We start from the raw sequence: 20,678 nt of genomic DNA, 5'->3' as shown, positions 1-20,678 counted from the left end.
ATAACATATGATAAGCATATGATAACATATTTTTAAAACTTTTGACAGATTATTATTCCAAATTCATGATAAGTGTATGATAATTAAATGACAAGTATATGATAATCAGAATATTCATCATTTATTATTATGATAATTGTAAGATTTTCTTACAGATTACTACTCCAAACAATTTTACAAATGAAAAGTGTATGATAATAATTTTTGAATTGTTAAAATTTTATTAAATGAAAAAATGAAATGGAATATTTCAATTACATAATAGCAGTTCAAATCTTTACATAATAGCAGTTCTATTTCTTTTTTGGCATATTCCTACAAGTTTTACGATTATGTCCATAAGTTGTACACCTTGTACACCTGTTCTGTGTCTGATGTTCTACTACTCCTTTTATTCTTCTCTTCTTTGGCCTTCCTGCTTTAATTCTGCCAACAGGAGGTAAGACAATATAATTTTCTACTTCAGTAGGTATATCTCATGTGTCTTCTTTATTTACAGGGTATACAACTTCTTCATATGTAGCAAGCATCTTTTCATTTGTGAAGTAATTTGAGCAGTATTCATGTGGGTCTTGATGCTTGTCATAGCATACAGCAGAAGCATGCCTACAAGGAAGCATATCTACTTGAAATTTGTTGCATGTGCAAGTCCTATCCTTCATGTTAACAGTAAAAGTACTTCCCAAGTCAATCACACTGAATATGTATTCATCTGAAGTTCCATCAACCTGATGACCAGAAGATAAAATTCAACATATGATAAATCAATGATAATGTTATGATAGTCAGATGATAAGTTTATGATAGTCAGATGATAAGCTTTGGATAGTCAGATGATAAGCTTTGGATAGTCAGATGATAATGTTTATGATATTATGATATTAAGATGATAACGAAGAATTTAAGCTAATTTATGATTTACCTTGAGTTCCATTGATTCTAAGTAGTTTTCCCTGAGAATAGTTTCATATTTAGTTGACAACTTTGTGAAAGTTCCTTTAGCAAGATTTTTGTTTTTGCAGCTCCATCTTTGAACCAAGTTCCTTAAGTATTCCATAAGCATTGTAACTGGTAGTTCTCTTGCTCTGTTAACTGCTGCATTAAATGACTCTGCTGTATTAGATGTCAAAATATTGTACCTTTTGTTCACAGAATGTGATACTGCCCACTTTTTCAATCCAACCCCAATGAGATATTCTGTAAGTTTTGGACTGATCTTGTGTAGTTCGTCCATATGTATTTTGAACTCTGTTTTTGTATAAGATCTTGCAGCTGCCATGAAGAGATCTTTAATTTTCTTGTGCTGTTTCTTGAATTTGTATTTCACATTATTCAGTAAATGAAAAATGCAAATGTCATGTTGAACTTCTCCTTCAAAAACACTCTCTATTGTTTTTTTTATGCTGTCGTGTCTGTCTGAAATTATACACATTTCCTCTCTTACACCAAACACAGATTTGATGTTAGTGAAAAACCAATTCCATGATGCATCATTTTCTGAATCAGTAACTGCAAATGCAAGGGGGAATATTTTTTCTGCAATATATAATATGATATTAAATTAATATATGTAATAAAATAAGATAATGATAATGCTATTCCAATATTATGATAATGATATGATAATATTATGATAATGATAATGCTATGATAAGTAGATGATAATTTTGTGATAATGTAAATATACCGTGATAATATTATGATAATCCTATCTAATTCTATTATCATCAGAAGATTATAGGATGAAACAATTATGATAATGTAATGATAAAGTCATGAATAATTTGATTATAAGTATTATTTGCTTACCAGCTGCGTCATGCGTTGAAGCTGAAAAAAGAGTACCTCCATATGGTCCTTTCAAAAAGGTTCCATCCACAATCATAATAGGAATACAGTGATTCCATCCACTTATTGATGCCTTCAGTGACATGAAAGCATAGAGAAATGAATTATTCTCATCTTTTTTCAACATTACAACTGAACCTGGATTTGTTTGCTGTATCATGTAAAAGTATCTTGGTAGTTGAGCAAATGAATTTTCTGGTTTTCCTCTTAGAAGCTCCATTGCTATTTCTCTACATTTCCAAGCCTTCCAGTAATCCAACTTAATGCGATAATCATTTCTCATATCTCTGATTATGTCATTAGGTGTATAAATTGTCTTGACATCCAACAAATTTGGTTTTATGATTTTTGCTATTGTTCTTGAGCTGACATATTTGTTTTCCCCCATTCTAACCTCCAATGAACATGTATGACTATTACTGAATGTTCGCACTTGAAACATTTTGGTATGTCCAATTCTTGATGCATAAAATTTCCATTCACAATAATCATCGATGCATTTTAACCGGTACTGTCTTGTGCAGGATTTTACAACCTGTATCATTTATGATATGTGTATGATAATTAGTGATATGATAATAGAAAAGATAAACAGATTATTGTATTTAAAAAAAAAGATTAAAATAAAAGGATATAATATAATATTACCTTGTATTGAAAATGGTCTGCTAATCCATACAGACTCATATCTGTTATTAGTGTCTCTTTGTCTATGAATATCCCTCCTTCTTCTATTTTCTGATTTACTTGTATGTTTGGAGCAATATCTTCTTCAAAATCATGTTCTGGAAGATTTTCTTGAAGGTCGCATAGGAGGTTTGCATATTCAATCATATCCATAGTTGTGTTAGATATTTCTTTTGATCCATATGACTGATCATAGAGCAGTGATGTATTGTCTTCATAAACAAAACTTGAACTGTTTTCTTTGTTTGCAGCTGATGATGATGATGACTCCATTAACTGCCTAGATTCTATTTTATTAATAACAACACAAATTGGATATTTTGTGAAATTATTTTCATTCTTCTTTAACTCTGAATAGAATCTGAGACTTCCTTCGTCTTCAATTTTCATTGGAGGATAATTGTCACGTATCAGAAATTTTATATCTAACTGTACTGCACTATCTTGTAGAAGCAAACGTTGATATACTATTTCATAAAAATCTTTGAATGTGCAGTCCATTTCCAATAAAAGTCCTGTTAGTTGGAAGTCAATAAATCTGCCTTCCTCATTCCATTGTCCATTATGTTGCATTAAGACTTGAATATTTTCCATTTTCTGCATGTTATAAAAAATATGATTAGCTTATGATAAATATATGATAATAATATGATAATCATACTTTTTTTTATCATCAAGATAAAGCAGTTATCACCAAGGTAATCTATCAGCAGATTATCAGCAAATTATCATCATATTATCATCATAATATTTTAACACATATTCTTTTATGATAAATATATGATAAGAATATGATAAGCTGAGTCTAAAGCAGTTATCACCAAGGTATCATCAGATTACTATATCATCACAAATAACTTAAGATACAAGTTATATTACATATACTTCCATGATAACAACTCATTGTAGCAGTTATCACCAATGTATGATAAGAATATGATAATCATACTCTTTTATCATCTAGCTAAAGCAGTTATCACCAATGTATTCTATCAGCAGATTATCATCATATTATCATCATAATATTTTAACACATATTCTTTATGATAAATATATGATAAGAATATGATAAGCTGAGTCTAAAGCAGTTATCACCAAGGTATCATCAGATTATCATAATATTATCATATTGTCATCATATCTCACTCCAATTCTCATGCAGTTATCATCATATTATAATCGTGTTATCATAGATAAGTTCAGATAGAAGCTTTGAGAACATTATCATCATTTTTTTACATATACTTACATGATAACAGCTCAGTGTAATTATACAGCAGTTATCATCAAGGTATCAGCACATTATCATCATATTATCATAAATACATTCAGATAGGAGCTTTTTGAGCACATTATCATCATGTTATCACAAATACATTCAGATAGAAGTATTATTACATATAATTACATGATAACATCTAACTTTAATTCTCAGGCAGTTATCATCAAGGTATCAGCACATTATCATCATATTATGAAAAATACATTCAGATAGGAGCTTTTTGAGCACATTATCATCATGTTATCACAAATACATTCAGATAGAAGTATTATTACATATAATTACATGATAACATCTAACTTTAATTCTCAGGCAGTTATCATCAAGGTATGAGCACAATATCATCATATTATCATAAATACATTCAGATAGGAGCTTTTTGAGCACATTATCATCATGTTATCACAAATACATTCAGATAGAAGTATTATTACATATAATTACATGATAACATCTAACTTTAATTCTCAGGCAGTTATCATCAAGGTATGAGCACAATATCATCATATTATCATAAATACATTCAGATACAAGTTTTATTACATATACTTGCATGATAACATCAAACTTTACTTCTCAGCCAGTTATCGCCAAAGTATCAATACATTATCATAATAATCATAATACGTATATTATAATGATAACAGCTTATTTATTTTTTGAAAATTAAAAAAAAAATAGGTAAAAACAGTTATTTACCTTGAGATCGCGAATTTGAGATTGTGAACTTGAAATCGAGAACTTGAAATTGAGAGCTTGAAATCGCGAACTTGAAATCGAGAGCTTGAAGACGAGTTTGAAGACGAGCTTTCAGAGAGAGAAATTTGAAGAGAGAGAAAAAGAAGTCTCGTTGTTGTGAGTGAATTTGTCAGCTGGGAGAAAGGTAATCATTATATAGGAGGAGTAAATTCCTAAATAAAAAGATGCGGAGAGTAAAAAGTCAAAAGTAATATATTTTTGAGGTAATTTCAATATCTTTTCCGCGTTGAGGTATTTTATCATATTATTTTCTTATTTTAGGTAAATTCCTAATTTTCTCTTAATTTAACAACGATTTAGTTCGCGGATTCGCAATCGAGCTTATATACTAGCTGATTTGCGAGCCTTTGTTGAGCTCATATCATATATGAGTCAGTTTGCAAACTCGTAATCGAGGTTCCATACGAATCAGTTCGCGAAATTTTTATCGAGCTCATATAAGCGGGTTTATGAACTCTGACTCGAGCATATATACTCGTTCACGAACAACTAAACAAACTCAATTACGAGCTGTTGGTGAGCACAAACAAGTCGAACATTGCTATATTAATATTCGGCTCATTTAAATAAATGTATATAAAATCAAACTCCAATTCGATTGTTTAGTATTCGAATGAATATGAATCGAGCTCTTATCGAGCCGAACACTGAGTTGCTCATTCGTTTACAACCCTATTGATTTTTTAACAATTTTTGAACTTCTTTGTAGAAAAAATAAATTTTACGGGTTAAAACATACTTAATTTAATAAATATGGAGTACACATATCTCAGCTGCGAATTGTCCAAACCAATACCCATCATTGCCGAAGCCACCGCAGCCGCCGCTCTCTGCCGCCGCACGCTGTCCATCTCTGTCTCCGCTCGCTCTTTCAACCGGTATGTGTTTTCAATTGTGTTAATTGTTTTGTATCTTTCTTAATCTTAGTTTTCATAATTAAATTATTAGATTATTAACTAATTGTTTCAATTCTGTTGAACTTGCGCCAGTTTCTTATTTGTTGTGTTCTATTTCTTAATTCTGATGCTTAGATGAGAATTTGGAGTAGGTGTACCTGAAATTCATGAAATAACTGTATGGTCTGTTAATAAATCGTTTTTCCCATTTGATAAGGATTTCACGGTATTAATCCTTAGCACGGACACTTCAATTAACGTGTTCCGTTTCGGAAACTTCGGTCACGGAACTTTTTTTTACACAGGAAACCTAAAAATAACACCATTTCGCCGTGTATGTGTCCAAGTGTTACCTTTTCCCTTGCCCGTGTCCGTGGTACCTGCATTATGTAGAACAGACACTTCATTCAATTAACGTGTCCCGTTTTCGACATTTGACGTTTCGGACACGAAACTTCAATTTTAAATAGGAAACTTTAAACTAACATCGTTTCGCTATGTCCAAGTGTCCTGTTTCCCGTGTCCGTGTCGGTGCTACCTATTTTTTCTAATGTTTTTGAGGTATGAATTATACGCCCACCTTGTTAATGCTAGCAGCTTATGGATTTTTGGGTCTGAAACTGATGCTAAGTATTATAATTTGTATTCTTTTACTTAATGGGTATGATTTTGTTGAACAGATTTATAGCCAGACAAAGTTTTATCTGGAAGAAGGATATGGCAAAAAGTGTTTGACTGAATTTACACTGTTGTGGAATATATCTAAAGAAGAGAGGTTTGTTGAACAAAAAATTAGGAGATAAGGAGTAAAAAGAGTATGTCCATATAAATAAAAGTTGACTGTAAACATCAATAGGAGGAGTGTGAAAATCGCCCCTATATATAATTCACACACATATACATATACTTACCCTGCCGACCCATTCAGATGAAACTGCTGATTATTATACATTGTCAATGTCTTAATGAGAATATTCACGCATGAATAATTTGTCAGCATCACATCTTGAATTGGATCATCTCTTAGAATTTCATATTCCATATATTCTAGTTTCTATCTCATACAAACAAGTTATTGTTCATTCATCTAGTCCTCTGACTATTAAGTTTCTGAATAAAAAGGAATTAGCTTTCTCAGATGATTAATATTTTTTTATCATTTTCGCACTTACCAGCTGTTTGAGTTAATATCTCATGGTTTTCATGATGCTCTGGTTTCATTCTACCCATGTTCAGGGAAGTTTCAAATGGCATTAAGCAAGAGATCATGGAAAAATCTTGTGTTAGATTTCCGTGACCACACTGCAAATTTCAGATTTTATAGCTCCAAAGTAGACTTGAAAAAGATGAGGTCTATGATATTGAAAAGAATAGAAAATAGAGCTAAAGACTATCCTGTAAAAGACTTGGTTCCTGTTGCTAATGATGTCCTTAAGGCTAGAATGACGCTTATTCAAAGTCTATCTGTTCTAATCCAAGTGGTTCCTGTAGTTGCTTGCAAGTAAGTAACTTAATTCTTTTTCTGTGTATTTTTGGTGTTTGATGGTTTATAATTGGTATGAGAGAATTGATACCATCAAATGTTAATTATATATTGTGAAATAAACTAATGCCTTTTAATTAGTATAAACAAGTTCCAATTTCTTATTTTTATGCAAGATTAAATTTTCAGGTTCTGTCCTGAAGTGCATGTTGGTGAGAAAGGTCATTTAATCCAGACTTGCTGGGGTCATAGGCGTGGTGTGAAGAATCGGGTTCATGAATGGATAACTGGTGGTTTAAATGATATACTCGTTCCTGTGGAGACGTTTCGCCTTAATAGTATGTTTCAAAAGGTAATTAAACATGATCAAAGATTTGATTATGATCGTGTTTCTGCAGTTGTTGAGCTGTGTAGGCAAGCGGGAGCTGATGTAACCGATGAGAATTTACAATATGATGTAAAGAGTTCAGATAATGTTTTAAGGTGTGTTGAGAAAGTTGAGTATTTATCGCCTGACAATCTCAAGTTTCTAGCTAATGGAGTTTTGAGTACATGGGAGATACTTAGATTAGGAGTTCAAAAACTGTTATTAGTTTATCCGGCAAAAGTTTGCAAGTATTGTTCAGAAATTCATGTTGGACCATCTGGACATAAGGCTCGACAATGTGGGATATTTAAGTATGAGAGTTGGCGTGGATCACACTTTTGGCAGAAAGCAGGAGTTAATGATCTGGTTCCGCAAAAGATGGTGTGGCGGCGGCGGCCTCAAGATCCGCTGGTTCTTTTAAATGAAGGGAGAGAATTTTATGGACATGCTCCAGCAATAGTGGACATGTGCTCAAAGGCTGGTGCTACTATACCAACAAAGTATGCTTGCATGATGAAAATTCAGGGTTTGCCCGGACCACTTTGATTTTTGGAGAAGATAGATTGGTTGGAAATCAACTTATGCAACTCAGGGAATTGGAGTTGGAGTCTGTAGAGTAAATGTTATTTTGCATTGTCATTCTACCTTGTCTTTTTCTTGATAATCAAATGCTGTGGTATACTATAGTATGTGCTCTTTTCTCATCTAATTTGATTATAAGGCGCTATTGAGTTGCCTTATCAACACGTTGTAGGTTGACTCAAAGTTATACCTCTCTCAGTTCTAGTGCTCTAACTTGATTTTTTTGAATCCTTTTCGTTTTCCTAAATTTGAGTTGGCTGAGCTGAAGTGTTGTTCGTGTTTAATTGTGACCCGTTATTGTTTCTTATGATAATTTTTACTTAAGTTGTTCCCTGGCTCTGGGGAAAGTTAAAGATGCATCAAAGTATTATAAGTGTTTATAGTCAGGAAGTGACAATGTATTGACAGAAAAGTTGCAGTAGAAGCCTCGGAAAAGGCACAGGTAAGTCTTCCCTTTTCTTTTGTCCTATGGAATTATTAGTATCTGAATGCTAGCAACATTCTGCTGAACTTTTGCAAATGAAAACGCCTACTAATGCAGGGAGTCTTTTGGAATTGCGGACGGCTTGATTATAAGTCCATACTCAGAAAATTTTCTTGGTTTGTGTGTCCTACTAGTGCTTGGAAAAGTTCTTGGCATGGAGACAAGATTCTTGTCCATATGGAATTATCTAAGAATACAACATAGTATGAACAGAGTTATGTGATCAGACTTTTGATTCTTTTGAAAAGAACTCTTTTATACAAGATACCGGTTATGAGTCAGCGGATCTGGATAGTACTGAACTTACGAAAGACGCATCCTTTCATCTTTGGGGGTATTACCTGATATTGAAATCTTGCTTATATTTTGGAAAGCTGGTGGAGGCTATTGGATTACTAGGAAAGCAAGAGGAACTGATCGCAAAGAGGTAAATTCCACTTCTTGCACATATGGAATTATCTTTGATTTTGTGTTTATGATATTTTTTGGTTCTTCCTTTGGTGGGTGTTTGTGCAGGAACAGTAACAAGATGGTAGAATCATTACTACCCTTAGTTGCCACTGTACGATAACTTTTATGTCATAAGGTACAACACTAGAGCATTTTTTTTTGAATCATTTGTTTTGAATAAATGAAAACTACTTCATTCTGTATTAGATAGCATCATAGCATGAATGTTGCCATTGAGACCTTAACAGAAATCTCGTGCAGGTAAATCTTCATCAGATAATCTAGTTGTTGTTTTTTTTTTTGATGAGAGATAATCTAGTTGTTAGCTGAATGTTAAAAGCTACATTGTTTCAGCAATCTCAACAGGCAGTCTCATGATCAGGCATGAAAGTCCAGAAGTTGTCAGTGTATTACTCTCGTCCCGCGGGTTGGATTACACCTATATTCATACTGCAGGTAAACTTCTGCAATCTAAGCATCTGAACTTTTAATTGATTATGTTGGTTTATTTAGAAACATAGGGTAATTGGAAAGTAATGCAGTTTTATTAGATTTTTGAAGATGGTGGTGTTCAGTGTGTGATTGACACGTGCCAAAAGAGCGCCAACACTTTTTCACCATCTAGTTCCATTATATTTCTATTAGATTTTTTAAAAAAGTATTCTAATTAAGTTTTCTAAGTTTTTTTTTAATTTAATTTTTGACTAATTTATATTAAGTTGATGATAACATTTATTTGATCTAACCAATAAAAGTGGCAAGTTCAGGAGGCTAATTGATAAAAAAAATTAATTTTATCATCAAATATAAATTTAAGGGTCAAATTGTACTTAAGAGTTAAGCCAAAAGTTTGTGATTGGACATTGACTTTATAAATTGTCTAACAAGTTATTCATGAATAAAGTAAATGATATTTCATCATATCATTAAATGTGAAATTTTTAATTAACTTAATTACTTTGTTATCATCATTTTAATGATGATTGAATATCATGGTTAACATAGTCTAAATAAAAAAAAATTGTAATAAAACATCAAATAAATTAGATAAAAATAGATTTCACACATAAGCAAGTGCATGACTCATGCAAACTTTATTATTTCATCATGCTCTTATACATTAATATACAGTACGAGAGGAAGCAAAGCATTGGTAAGGCACTAAATGACTAAATACATTTATTTTATTACAAAAAGATAAAAGAATTCGAATTCGATCAAAGAAAATAAAAAAATTTATCATCAAAGATAAAAAAAAAAAAATTCTAATTCGAATTCTAAACTCGGGTAATACAAAAACAAAATATTTTGTCATGCTTGGGAAAAATTAAAACATATATTAGAGAAAAATTAAAATGCTATCCAATATTTTTCCAAATCTTGCATAAAAAAGAGCATTTCTTTCCAGGAGGACTTGCATGGGGATTGTTAGCACAATCATGCATTTGTCCAACATTGTTGCAAGGATCAACAGGAGGATTAATTACTACTTTATTTCTGGCTTCTACAGCCACCATACTTATTACCAGTAACATGCAAAATAATCCTCCTGCCTTCATCTTCTCCAATTAATTAATTACTTCCCTCTCTTTTATTATTTTAACTAAATTTTGATTTCGTTTTGTTTTTCTTGATATGAAATTTGGCATTTATATACACATTAATTGGTCAAAAATAAGATATCTAATTTCCATGTTTATCAGGTTATTAATTTTAGCATTTGCTGTTTTGTTTTTTGTTTTTATTTTTACTCTTCCACCTCACATTTGCTATATTTAGATTACTCTTTCTAAAGTCATTCATATATTGAGATTTGGCTAAACATCAAATATTTTCACCAACTGTATAAATAATAGTGTCATAGTAACTTTCTTATATCTTTATTAGAATTAATTGTTATATTACATTTGTCTCATTTAAATTAGAAATAGTGTTCTTATAATATGGATGATATTATGTATTTTGTTTTATTTCACAAATCAAATTTATTACATAAATTTGATACAAAGTAAATAAATAATTTTGCATATTTTTTAAATAATAAAAATAAATTAAAATTAAAATATTTAAAAGGAAATCCAATAATTGATCAATTTATAATATTTAAACTAATGTTGATGTTTCTTTCTCGTGATTTCAACAGGAATGCTACGATAACCATCTAAAATCCACTGCAAAATTATAAATAAAAGTAATTTTCTATTTCTTGAAGCTTGAATTTGTCATATAAAAATAAATTTAATTATATAAAAAATAATAATTATTCTACGAATTGCGCACTACTATGAGCTATTTCTTTTGGCAATGTGAATGATATCATGAACTTTATTTATAAGCCTCTCTTATGACGAAGAAATACCTTGGTTACATACAGTCATGGGAGATGACAACAAATCAGATCAAAATCTCTCAAAACATTACAAAAAAACTAATCGACATAAGATAAAAGATGTACACTTTTCTTTATATATCTAAAATGGAACTTGAAAGATTGATTAATAATTGATTGATAATTAAGATTGGAGTTTTAGTTTTCAGTATTGGTGAACAATATTTGTCCTCATTCCAATTGGTTTTATCTAGATCACGGAGTAGTCAAAAAACCAATAATAAGATTATTAAATTATATTATTGATCTTTTAATTGTCTAAGTGTGATCTTAAAAACTTCAATTAAATGTGTGAAAAGTTTCTTCAAGCACTTAAAGGAATTAAATATCAAACATTGAATTTGAAAATTATTTTTTAAAAAACAGAGAACCTTTTAATTACTCCATATTGCTAGCTCTGGATACTTTCACGAGTATGAGAAATTGAGGAAGTTTAAAAATAATAGAAATAAATCTAGTGTTTTCTGAGTAGCTTCTTAGTTACGTCTTTGAAAGATTAGGTTCAAAATAAATTGTTTTTAGAGACTTAGGCCTCAGTCGATTCAAAACTCTACAATTTCCAGAAAGTTATTTATCCTGGAAATTAATATGCAGGAAATAAGTATTTATTTTGCTTGGTTTACTTACCAACTTTTCGGGAAATTGCATTTTATTTTTGATAAAATGATATTTACAAATAATAACATTCTCAATAATTATAACTAAACATAATTGTATTTTGTATGGATCTAACTAGGGAAGTGAAATTTACCTCGATTTTCTTAGGAAGTTGTTTCCTTAATCAAGGAAGTCAAACCCTCAACCAGGAAATAGAATGAAAAAATGGACCTATCGAAAAATAAAAACTACTTACGAAAAGTTATACTTCCTTAGTAAACTTAGCCCCAACTACTTAGAAGTAGATTTCTAAATTATTTTAAGCTGTCTTTGAAGAAATAAAATTTAAGGACTAATGTAGAAAAATTTAGAGTTAAAAGAATTAAAACTGATTTTTAATCAAGGATATATGTGTTTGATTCAAATTATAGTGCTGGTGGAATATATCTAAAAGAACTTTGTTGAACAAACATTACATTTTCAATTGAATAATTTCTTACAATTTATTGCTCGTCTACTCTATTCACCCGCAAGTTTCTTAATCACTAGAATTATCATTCTCTAATGGTTTATATTGTTTTTTTCAATCATTTTTACACTCGAGCTGTTTGATATAATGCCTCAATGGTTTTCTTGACGCTTTGGTTTCATTCTAATCATTTTCAGGGAAGTGTCAAATGGTTTCATTCTAACAAAGGTTCATTTCGACCCAATAATTTTGAATAAAGTTCAAAAGAGTCAAAGTTAGGGGCTTTAGGAAAAAACCATTCTGTTTTAGGTCGGCTACACCCTAATTTGACGTTAACCTGCTGCCAGTCTTGATGGTCAACAGGGGTAACTAATCAAAAATTGACAAGTTAAATTTTTTGTTTTTTAAAATTTGTTGTTTTAAGCTATGAACTTTTACTTTTTTGATCATCTGTTATAAGTTTGAGGTTCAAAATGAACTTTTATTGTTTTTCTTTGATACCACCACTAGTGTGAATTATGTATGAGTAAAAGTCAAAAGGTTACTGTGGTTATGGTCAAGTGACTATTTTAATGGACAATACTCTTTATTTTTTAGGTAGATAAGAGATAATTTTTTTTTATCTTAGGTCAATAAGGATCATCACGGTCCCTGAATGCATTCATTTTGTACAATTTGAGATTTAATTGACCTAAAAATAGAGAGTATTATCCTTAATTGATTAAAATAGTTTAACATGAGTTAATTGATTCTAATAAACAAGTTTATGGACCATGATGACCCTTCGCTCAATTATGTACGTACTGTGAAATAAAATAACAATGACTCTTAGTGTAAGAAAGTACACGGTACTTAATTTTATCCAAATTTAAATTTTCAGGTACTGTCCTGAAGTGGATGTTAAAATGTCCTTTGATTCAGACTTGTCGGGGCCATAGGCGTGGTGAGAAAGATCAATGTCGGGCTAATGAATGGAGAAAAACGACTGTATATGATGTATTTGTTCCAGTGAAGACATTTCGCCTTAAGTCTATGTTTAACAAGGTAAAAAAACACGACACACGATATGATTATTATCGTGTTTCTGCAGTTGTTGATTTGTGTTGGGTAGGGGGTGCTAAAGTTACTGATGGAGATTTTACTTTATGGTATAAAGAGAACAGATAATATTAAGTTTGATAAAATGGTGCATTATCAATCGAGGATATCAAGTTTTTAGCTAATGGCACTTTTGAGTGCTTGGGAGACACTTAGATCAGGAGTTGAAAAACTATTATTAGTTCATTCGGCGAAAATTTGCAAGCATTGTTCCCAAGTTCATGTTGGAACATTTGGACATAAGGCTCATAGATGTAGTTTTTCTAAAATGTTTGCTTCGCCCGGACCACCGCACTTATGGCAGAATCCAGGGGTTGATGATCTGGTTCCCCAAAGGACGCTGTGGCGCGGGCGGCCTGTCTTTTAAATGAAGAGAGGGAGTTTCATTCACAAGCTCCGGCAATGGTGGAACTGTGCTTAAAGGCTGGTGCTACTATACCAACAAAGTTGGTTGCATGACCTATAATTTCTAAGTTCAACTGTGGAAATTGGAGTCTGTAGAGCTTTTATTATTTGTGTCGTACAATTTTGATATCTTGTTTTCGTGTTTCATATATATAAATGCTTTTAGAATTTCGAACTTCTATTTTTATAACTTATTTATTTAAGAAATTTCATTTTGCTTTTCTGCTGATTCGACATTTCTATATCATTATGTATGATGTGTATATTGATTAAATGTGGCATAAGAGTGTATATTGATTGAATGCAATGTCACATGTTCAATCAACTTAGGATAATTCTAATTTAACATAAAATCATAATCAATATGTTTTAGTTCTTGTATTTGCATATCGTCTTTGTGTTATTAAGTTATTGCCTCCTTTGTGTTAGCCATAGACCTCTAATAAATCTAAAGAACAAAATTGAAGTTTATATCTAAATAAATCAGTTTTTTTAAAGGAAAACACAAGAAAATTTTGAATTCGATTGCACACCTATTGTTATTAGCCAAAATTCACCTCCCACAACAAGTGTGCGGCTAGGGTTTATTTAGAAAAAATGTAAAATAGTTGACTTAATTGAAATAGGATACAATTTTAGTATGTTACAAGGAAAATTACTTCTTTTGGGATAATTGAAATAGGATACAGTTTTAGTATGATGGCAATATTGTATAATTATGGAATAAATGTTTTTAAATTTTAATGGTGATATTACAATATTGACAATATTGTTATAATTGTGGAATAAATATGTTAAAACTTTAATAGTGATATTACAGTATTGTCATTATTGTAATGAGGTGTTTATGGCGAGGGGTTTAGTCTACGGATGACGTGGTAGACTCGGTCTACTTAAAATTTCTCAAATAAGAATACATGTGAAATTAGTATTATGCTAACTCGTTGATGCATATATATTCACTTATCCCAAAAGAAGAAATTTTCCTTGTAACATACTCAAAATGTATCCTATTTCAATTAGGATTATGAAATTCATAACTATTGCGTTTCACAACTATAAGCAGAATCAAACACGTTAACAAATTTCACATGATATATATATATATTAGCCTATTGCCTACATAATTAATTATCTCTAAAAACTTGGAAGAACAACCTTCTATTTTACGATGAAGCTGGTTATAGAGATAATAACAGGAAATCTCTTCTTCATTGAAATAGAAAATAATGCTACACTTTCCGATCTTAAACGAGAAATTTCTGCGCAGGAAAAGCTACCCGAAGATCGTCTGATCTTGTTTCTTGATAACAATGAAATAATTCATTCGTTTGATGAAAAAGAAGGCCATGAGGAAACATTAGTTGATTGCGGGGTTCGTGACGGATCTCATTTGTATCTTCTTTTCAAGTGTATCGGCGACAACTCTCTTTTCTCTATGTCCAGTTCTTTGTTTTACGCTACGTTTGGTTTATGGAATGGATGAACAGAATATCTAATATTACATGTCAAGATGTTGCCATTTTCTGTTTCGAGAATGAAGAAATACAACTATATTTGTTTTTTACATTGCTGACAATTTATACATCAGTATTATAATTCTGACTTTGTGAGAGGAGTCTCTAAAGATGAAAGTTTTATTTATTTATTTTCTTGTTCGTCATCAGTATTTTTGTTTTTTTTTTTCAATTTAAATTACTTTTGTTGAAATGGTTTAGAAATAAAACAAATTTATCAAATGTAAGTGATTGTCTGAGTAGCGTACTAAGTTGACTCTTCAAGATGTTACATAGATTTCTTTGATTGTTACTGCACTATGAGAAAGCGATTTATAAAACCCTTCTGTATTTCTTTGATTGTCACTGCACTGTTTTAGGGTTTTATGGAAACATGTATTGGTAAAATGAGAAAAAAGAAGTGTATATAGAAAATATATTTAAAACGATAATATATCAACTATATATAATGTTACCATAAAAATACATGGCATAAATTAAGAGAATTGTTGTACGTTAAAAAATAAAATAGAATTAATAAGCGTTTGAACACAACCATACTAGCCAGCAAACTGACCAGTCAGACAGTGCGCATATGGCGGTTTAGTAAGGACTTCTCACCTATTCACAAAACTGGAATATGAGACTTCTAAAACGAAATAGAGGGAATAGTTTATTTTTTTACAGTCGTCATAAAAATAATTAACTTTTATCAACACGTCATGGTGTGAAAATTCAAACTCAAAACTTTCATAATTTTCATAAAGTGAAAATATTAATTATTATACAAAATTCAAATTTTTGCCTTTTTTTACGATTTAAGAATAACATTTAAATTTTTTTACTTTTTGGGAAATTTTACTGCCCGTAATTATTATCTAATATCGTTTCAATCATTAAAAACCACTAAAACGATATCATTTCATGAAGAAAAGTGTTTTGGTGCTATAATGTAAAATTGATTTTTTTTACAAAATTTAGAAATTGTATTTAAATTACCACAAACACAAAAGGTTGAGATTAATTAAGCTAACACATTTTGATGCTAAATTAATTACCAGCTCTATTATTGCAACTACTTATAATTATTAAAATAATTACTAGAGTTAGAGTACTAAATAAAATAGACTATTTATAATATTATATTAAGATAATTATTTAGATTACTAACTAAAATAAATTATTTCAACTCGTCAATTATTTTCTACTGCAATTAAAATTTTATTTTTAACAATAATAAAATGTTAATTACTTATCCTAATTCAAAACATTATATATTTTCTATTCCTATTACAACTCTACCTAATAATTTCTCAAAATTTTAATAAAAATACATGTTAAATTGGTATTATGCTAACTCGCGAAATTGATGCATATATTTACTATATTCACTTATCCCAAAAGAAGAAATTTTCCTTGTAACATATAAAACTGTATCCTATTTCAATTAGGATTGTGAAATTCATAACTATTGCGTTTCACAACAAACTAATTAGCAGAATTATAGCAGAATCAAACACGTTTAACAAATTTCACATGATATATATATTAGCCTATTGCCTACATAATTAATTATTTCTAAAAACTTGGAAGAACAACCTTCTATTTTATGATGAAGCTAATTATAGAAATAATGACAGGAAATCTCTTCTTTATTGAGATAGAAAATAATGCTACACTTTCCGATCTTAAACGAGAAATTTTTGCGCAGGAAAAGCTACCCGAAGATCGTCTGATCTTGTTTCTTGATAACAATGAAATAATTCATTCGTTTGATGAAAAAGAAGGCCATGAAGAAACATTAGTTGATTGCGGAGTTCGTGACGGATCTCATTTATATCTTTTTTTCAAGTGTATCGGCGACAACTCTGTTTTCTCTATATCCGATTCTTTGTTTTACGCTATGTTTGGTTTATGGAATGGATGAACAAAATATGTAATTTTACATGGCAAGATGTTGCCATTCTGTTTAGAGATTAATGAAGAATTACAAGTGTATTTTTATTTAGTTTTTTTACAATTTATACATCAGTATTATAATTGTGACTTTGTGAGAGGCGTCTCTCATAGATGCCGGCCACGGTACCTCACCCATCGAGAGATATGCGAGTTCTAAAACAATTGTTCTTTGATTGTTACTGCACTACGAGAAATCGATTTATAAAACCCTTCTATATTGCTCGGAAATTAAGAGAATAAAAGAATTTGAAAGCAATTGTGTTAGGGTTTTATGGAAAGTAGGGGTGGGCAAAAAAATCCGGTCAAACTGGAAAATCGAATTGAAACCGGAAAAACGAACCGAAAAATGTGGTTAACCGGTCCAACGGTTTAGGTTTAAATTTTAATTTTTAATTTTCATGGTTAATGGTTTAGAATTTGGATTTTTAAAAACCGTGATTAATTAACTGGTTAACTGGTTTGTATAATATATATTCATATATTTTTTAATAAGGGTTAATGTCAAAAAAAATCATGAACATGTTTTTTCATCTTAATCTTGTCATTTTCATGCACGAACTACCACTTTTTCTCAGATTCATACACGCGCTGAGTTGGCACTCATTTATTGGTATTAAATGACATCCATCTCAGCAAATTACACCAATGGAGCCGTGACACCTCAGCACCGTGTATGAATTTGGAAAAAAATGGTAGTTCATATATGAATATGATAAAATTTAATCTACGTGATTAAAATAAAAAAATATAAAATTCGTGATATTATCCCTTTTAATAATTAGTAAAATACATTTTATTATCTGTAAAAATAATATGAATTTTATAATATATATACAATAAAATATAAACATAAAAATATATGACATCTTTACTAAAATACTTACTTAACAAAAATAAGAATATTTAAGTCTATAAATAGTAAAAATTGGACGTGAACAATACCACAACCAAGAAAAAGGAGTTATCATTTCCTATATATTTTATGTATTTGGGCAATTGAATTTGATTAGAATAGTTTTAATTAATATTTACATTGATTTAACTATTCATAAGATAGTTTAGAATTATATTTTTTTAATATAGTTTAAATTTCTATAGCTTTTTTTTTGTTTGCTAAAAAAATTAAATAGAAGTAAAATTTTATGTTTTTTTGTCTTTAATTTTTCTAATAGTTTATATGGTTAAAAACCGCAAAATCAAAAACCGAACCGTTTTTTATGGTTAATCGATTCACCGGTTAACCGTTTAAATTTTCAGGTTTAGATTTTTAATTTAAAAAATGTATTACAATGGACCGGTTTACAAATTACTCTTATGCACTGGTTAACCGTTTATGCACACCCCTAATAGAAACGTATGTATATTGGTAAAATAAGAAAAAAAAGTGTATATAGAAAGAATATCAGAAATAATAATAAATCAAATATAATACTACCATAAAAATACATGGCATAAATAAAGAGATTTGTTGAAGAAAAACGTTACAAAATCTTTTATTTTTTATAAAATAAAATGGAATTAATAAGTGTTTGAATCCAACCAGACCAATTTAGCTTCTCATTTTTTTTAGCAAAGATAGAGCTATTTTAATTGTTAGCAGGATTAGATGTTAGTGTTAAACTATTTTTAATCAGACTACTGCCTGCGAGGATTGTGCAACAACCTCGGATGTACAACAAGAATTGCTTGCCAAACAGGCCAAGCATTTAAGTGTAATTTTGCTTTTCTCTCATTCACAAAAATGAATAATTTATTATATTATTTTATTCGTAACATTTCTTTCAATACTTGATTTACCTTTCAAAATTCTGAACCTCAATTTTGACCAGTAACCTTAGAGCCAATGATGGAGATAGGGGAAGGTATGGGAGTGTCATAACCTCTTTAAAATTTTAAAATTGTTAAAATTAGCATTAATTTTTTTATCTTTTATAATTTAACCCCCTTAATTTTTTAAAATTACCTACTTCATATATTACATATTGCAATTTGGTCCTCCCCATATTGAAATTGTGGCTCCGTCACTGTTAGAGCTCCTAGGTAAGAAATTGCCTTTTGCTTCATTAGGAATTTACTATAACCAATTTTTTTTTTCTGTAACCAATTTTACTATAACCAAATTTATGCATCTGCATATACAGACATAGAATCAAGTGTTGAATTACTCCATTTGATCATAATTAACATTATTATTTCTTAATTATTTTTATTTTTTGAAAGTATTGTGGAAATGCTGACCACCTCAATCAATTTTTTTTTTTTGAGAAATAAATTGCATTGCATTAAACCATAGCTGCTTGATCAGCCAGTACAAGATTTTGAATTTGCTGGAGAACACTCCTCCTCCAAACTTGATCCACATTATCACTCCCCAAAACCATCTTGGCTAGTTTATGAGCTATCAGGTTCCTATCTCTACTAATATAGAAATAACCTATACACAGATCATTTCTAGCCAAATTAGCACAATCTGAGGCAATCAGACTGATGTCGTTGCATGACTCTTTTTTGTTGTTGAAAGTGTCCACTACTACCTTCGCATCTGAACAGATTCTGAAGGGAATTAGACCGTCTTTCACTGCCATTGTAACTCCATCTCTGATTGCTAAAGCTTCACCCACTGCTACTGCTATATTTCCTTCATACGTCTTGGTACCCGCAGCCATGACATCTCCGTTGCAGTCCCTGATGACCACACCCGTGCCAAATATGCCTCTTTTACTGTCAAAACCTGCGTCCACTTGCACACAAAACTCATTGGCCCTTGGAGGAATCCATCTCTTATCCTCATTTTTGTTCTGCCTTCCATTTCGAATCTGCACTGTCTGTTTCCTTCTCCCATTTCCTTCTTGATATTCCACAGCATAGCTAAGAGCCCATTCTGCTATCGTCTCCTCAGCCTTGCCTGTTTTGCCAAAGATTGAGCAGTTCATGTTATTCCATATCAGCCATAACATAACAACAAACAAGACATAATCAGACTTCTTAAAACATCTAAAGGCATGTATCATCAGCTCTTTAATACTCCAGTCGCCATTTGGGGATAACTTCGAACTCTCATTCCAACCCCGCCAAACTTTCTTTGCCTTTTTGCAAAACCACAAGGTGTGCATTACTGTTTCAGACCCCTTATTACAATCTGGACAGTTATGATCAATTATCATCCCTCGTCGTACCAAACTTGTCCTCACAGGTAACCACTCATGGAAAGCTTTCCACACAAATATTTTAATTTTCAGGGGGACAGCTAAACTCCAGAGGAACTTCCACCATTTTTTATTTTCTTCATTGCAGGATTGTGAGGCATTCCCTTGGAGACTAACTGCCAATCTGTAGCCACTTCTTGTAGTATACTTTCCGGATTTGTCATAGTGCCATCTCACCTTATCTTTTTGATCCGTTCCAGCTAGGGGAATACCCCTGATAC

The 20,678-nt window shown here is 30.7% G+C and overlaps 2 protein-coding genes across 8 annotated transcripts; one reads left to right on the top strand and one right to left on the bottom strand.

Moving 5' to 3' along the window:
- Positions 1–476: 476 nt before the first annotated feature.
- LOC126656705 (uncharacterized) lies at positions 477–3,129 on the bottom strand. The gene is made up of 4 exons (XM_050351312.2): positions 2,497–3,129; positions 1,810–2,383; positions 923–1,536; positions 477–728 (listed from the first exon to the last, which is right to left on the bottom strand). Exons 1-4 carry the CDS (start codon positions 3,127–3,129, stop codon positions 477–479), a joined length of 2,073 nt encoding a protein of 690 aa, XP_050207269.2.
- A 2,192-nt stretch (positions 3,130–5,321) lies between these two features.
- On the top strand, positions 5,322–14,025 carry LOC126655924 (APO protein 4, mitochondrial). 7 transcript variants are annotated; one of them, XM_050350305.2, is made up of 10 exons: positions 5,322–5,454; positions 6,153–6,247; positions 6,709–6,973; positions 7,145–8,346; positions 8,446–8,815; positions 8,905–8,974; positions 9,046–9,099; positions 9,193–9,294; positions 13,174–13,337; positions 13,696–14,025. In XM_050350305.2, exons 3-4 carry the CDS (start codon positions 6,720–6,722, stop codon positions 7,866–7,868), a joined length of 978 nt encoding a protein of 325 aa, XP_050206262.1. In that variant the 5' UTR covers positions 5,322–5,454; positions 6,153–6,247; positions 6,709–6,719; the 3' UTR covers positions 7,869–8,346; positions 8,446–8,815; positions 8,905–8,974; positions 9,046–9,099; positions 9,193–9,294; positions 13,174–13,337; positions 13,696–14,025. The 7 variants fall into 7 exon arrangements, with proteins under 7 accessions (XP_050206262.1, XP_050206258.1, XP_050206259.1 ...); XM_050350301.2 differs by having other exon boundaries at positions 13,450–14,025; XM_050350302.2 differs by adding an exon at positions 10,982–11,029 and having other exon boundaries at positions 13,174–14,025.
- Positions 14,026–20,678: the final 6,653 nt, after the last annotated feature.

Source organism: Mercurialis annua, linkage group LG7, assembly GCF_937616625.2.
Source record: "Mercurialis annua linkage group LG7, ddMerAnnu1.2, whole genome shotgun sequence".
In the NCBI taxonomy this organism is placed as follows: Eukaryota; Viridiplantae; Streptophyta; class Magnoliopsida; order Malpighiales; family Euphorbiaceae; genus Mercurialis; species Mercurialis annua.
The sequence above is the reverse complement of the archived record's forward strand: the minus strand, read 5'-3'. Positions and strand labels throughout refer to the sequence as shown.

Bases quoted from the DNA above. Each gene is read 5' to 3' on its own strand.
- LOC126656705 (XM_050351312.2), bottom strand. From the start codon at position 3,129: ATGGAAAATATTCAAGTCTTAATGCAACATAATGGACAATGGAATGAG. The intron at 2,384-2,496 runs GTAATATTATAT...TAAATGATACAG, and splicing joins CAGACCATTTTCAATACAAG to GTTGTAAAATCCTGCACAAG. The intron at 1,537-1,809 runs GTAAGCAAATAA...TATATATTGCAG, and splicing joins TTCAACGCATGACGCAGCTG to AAAAAATATTCCCCCTTGCA.
- LOC126655924 (XM_050350298.2), top strand. From the start codon at position 6,720: ATGGCATTAAGCAAGAGATCATGGAAAAATCTTGTGTTAGATTTCCGT. The intron at 6,974-7,144 runs GTAAGTAACTTA...TTAAATTTTCAG, and splicing joins GTTCCTGTAGTTGCTTGCAA to GTTCTGTCCTGAAGTGCATG.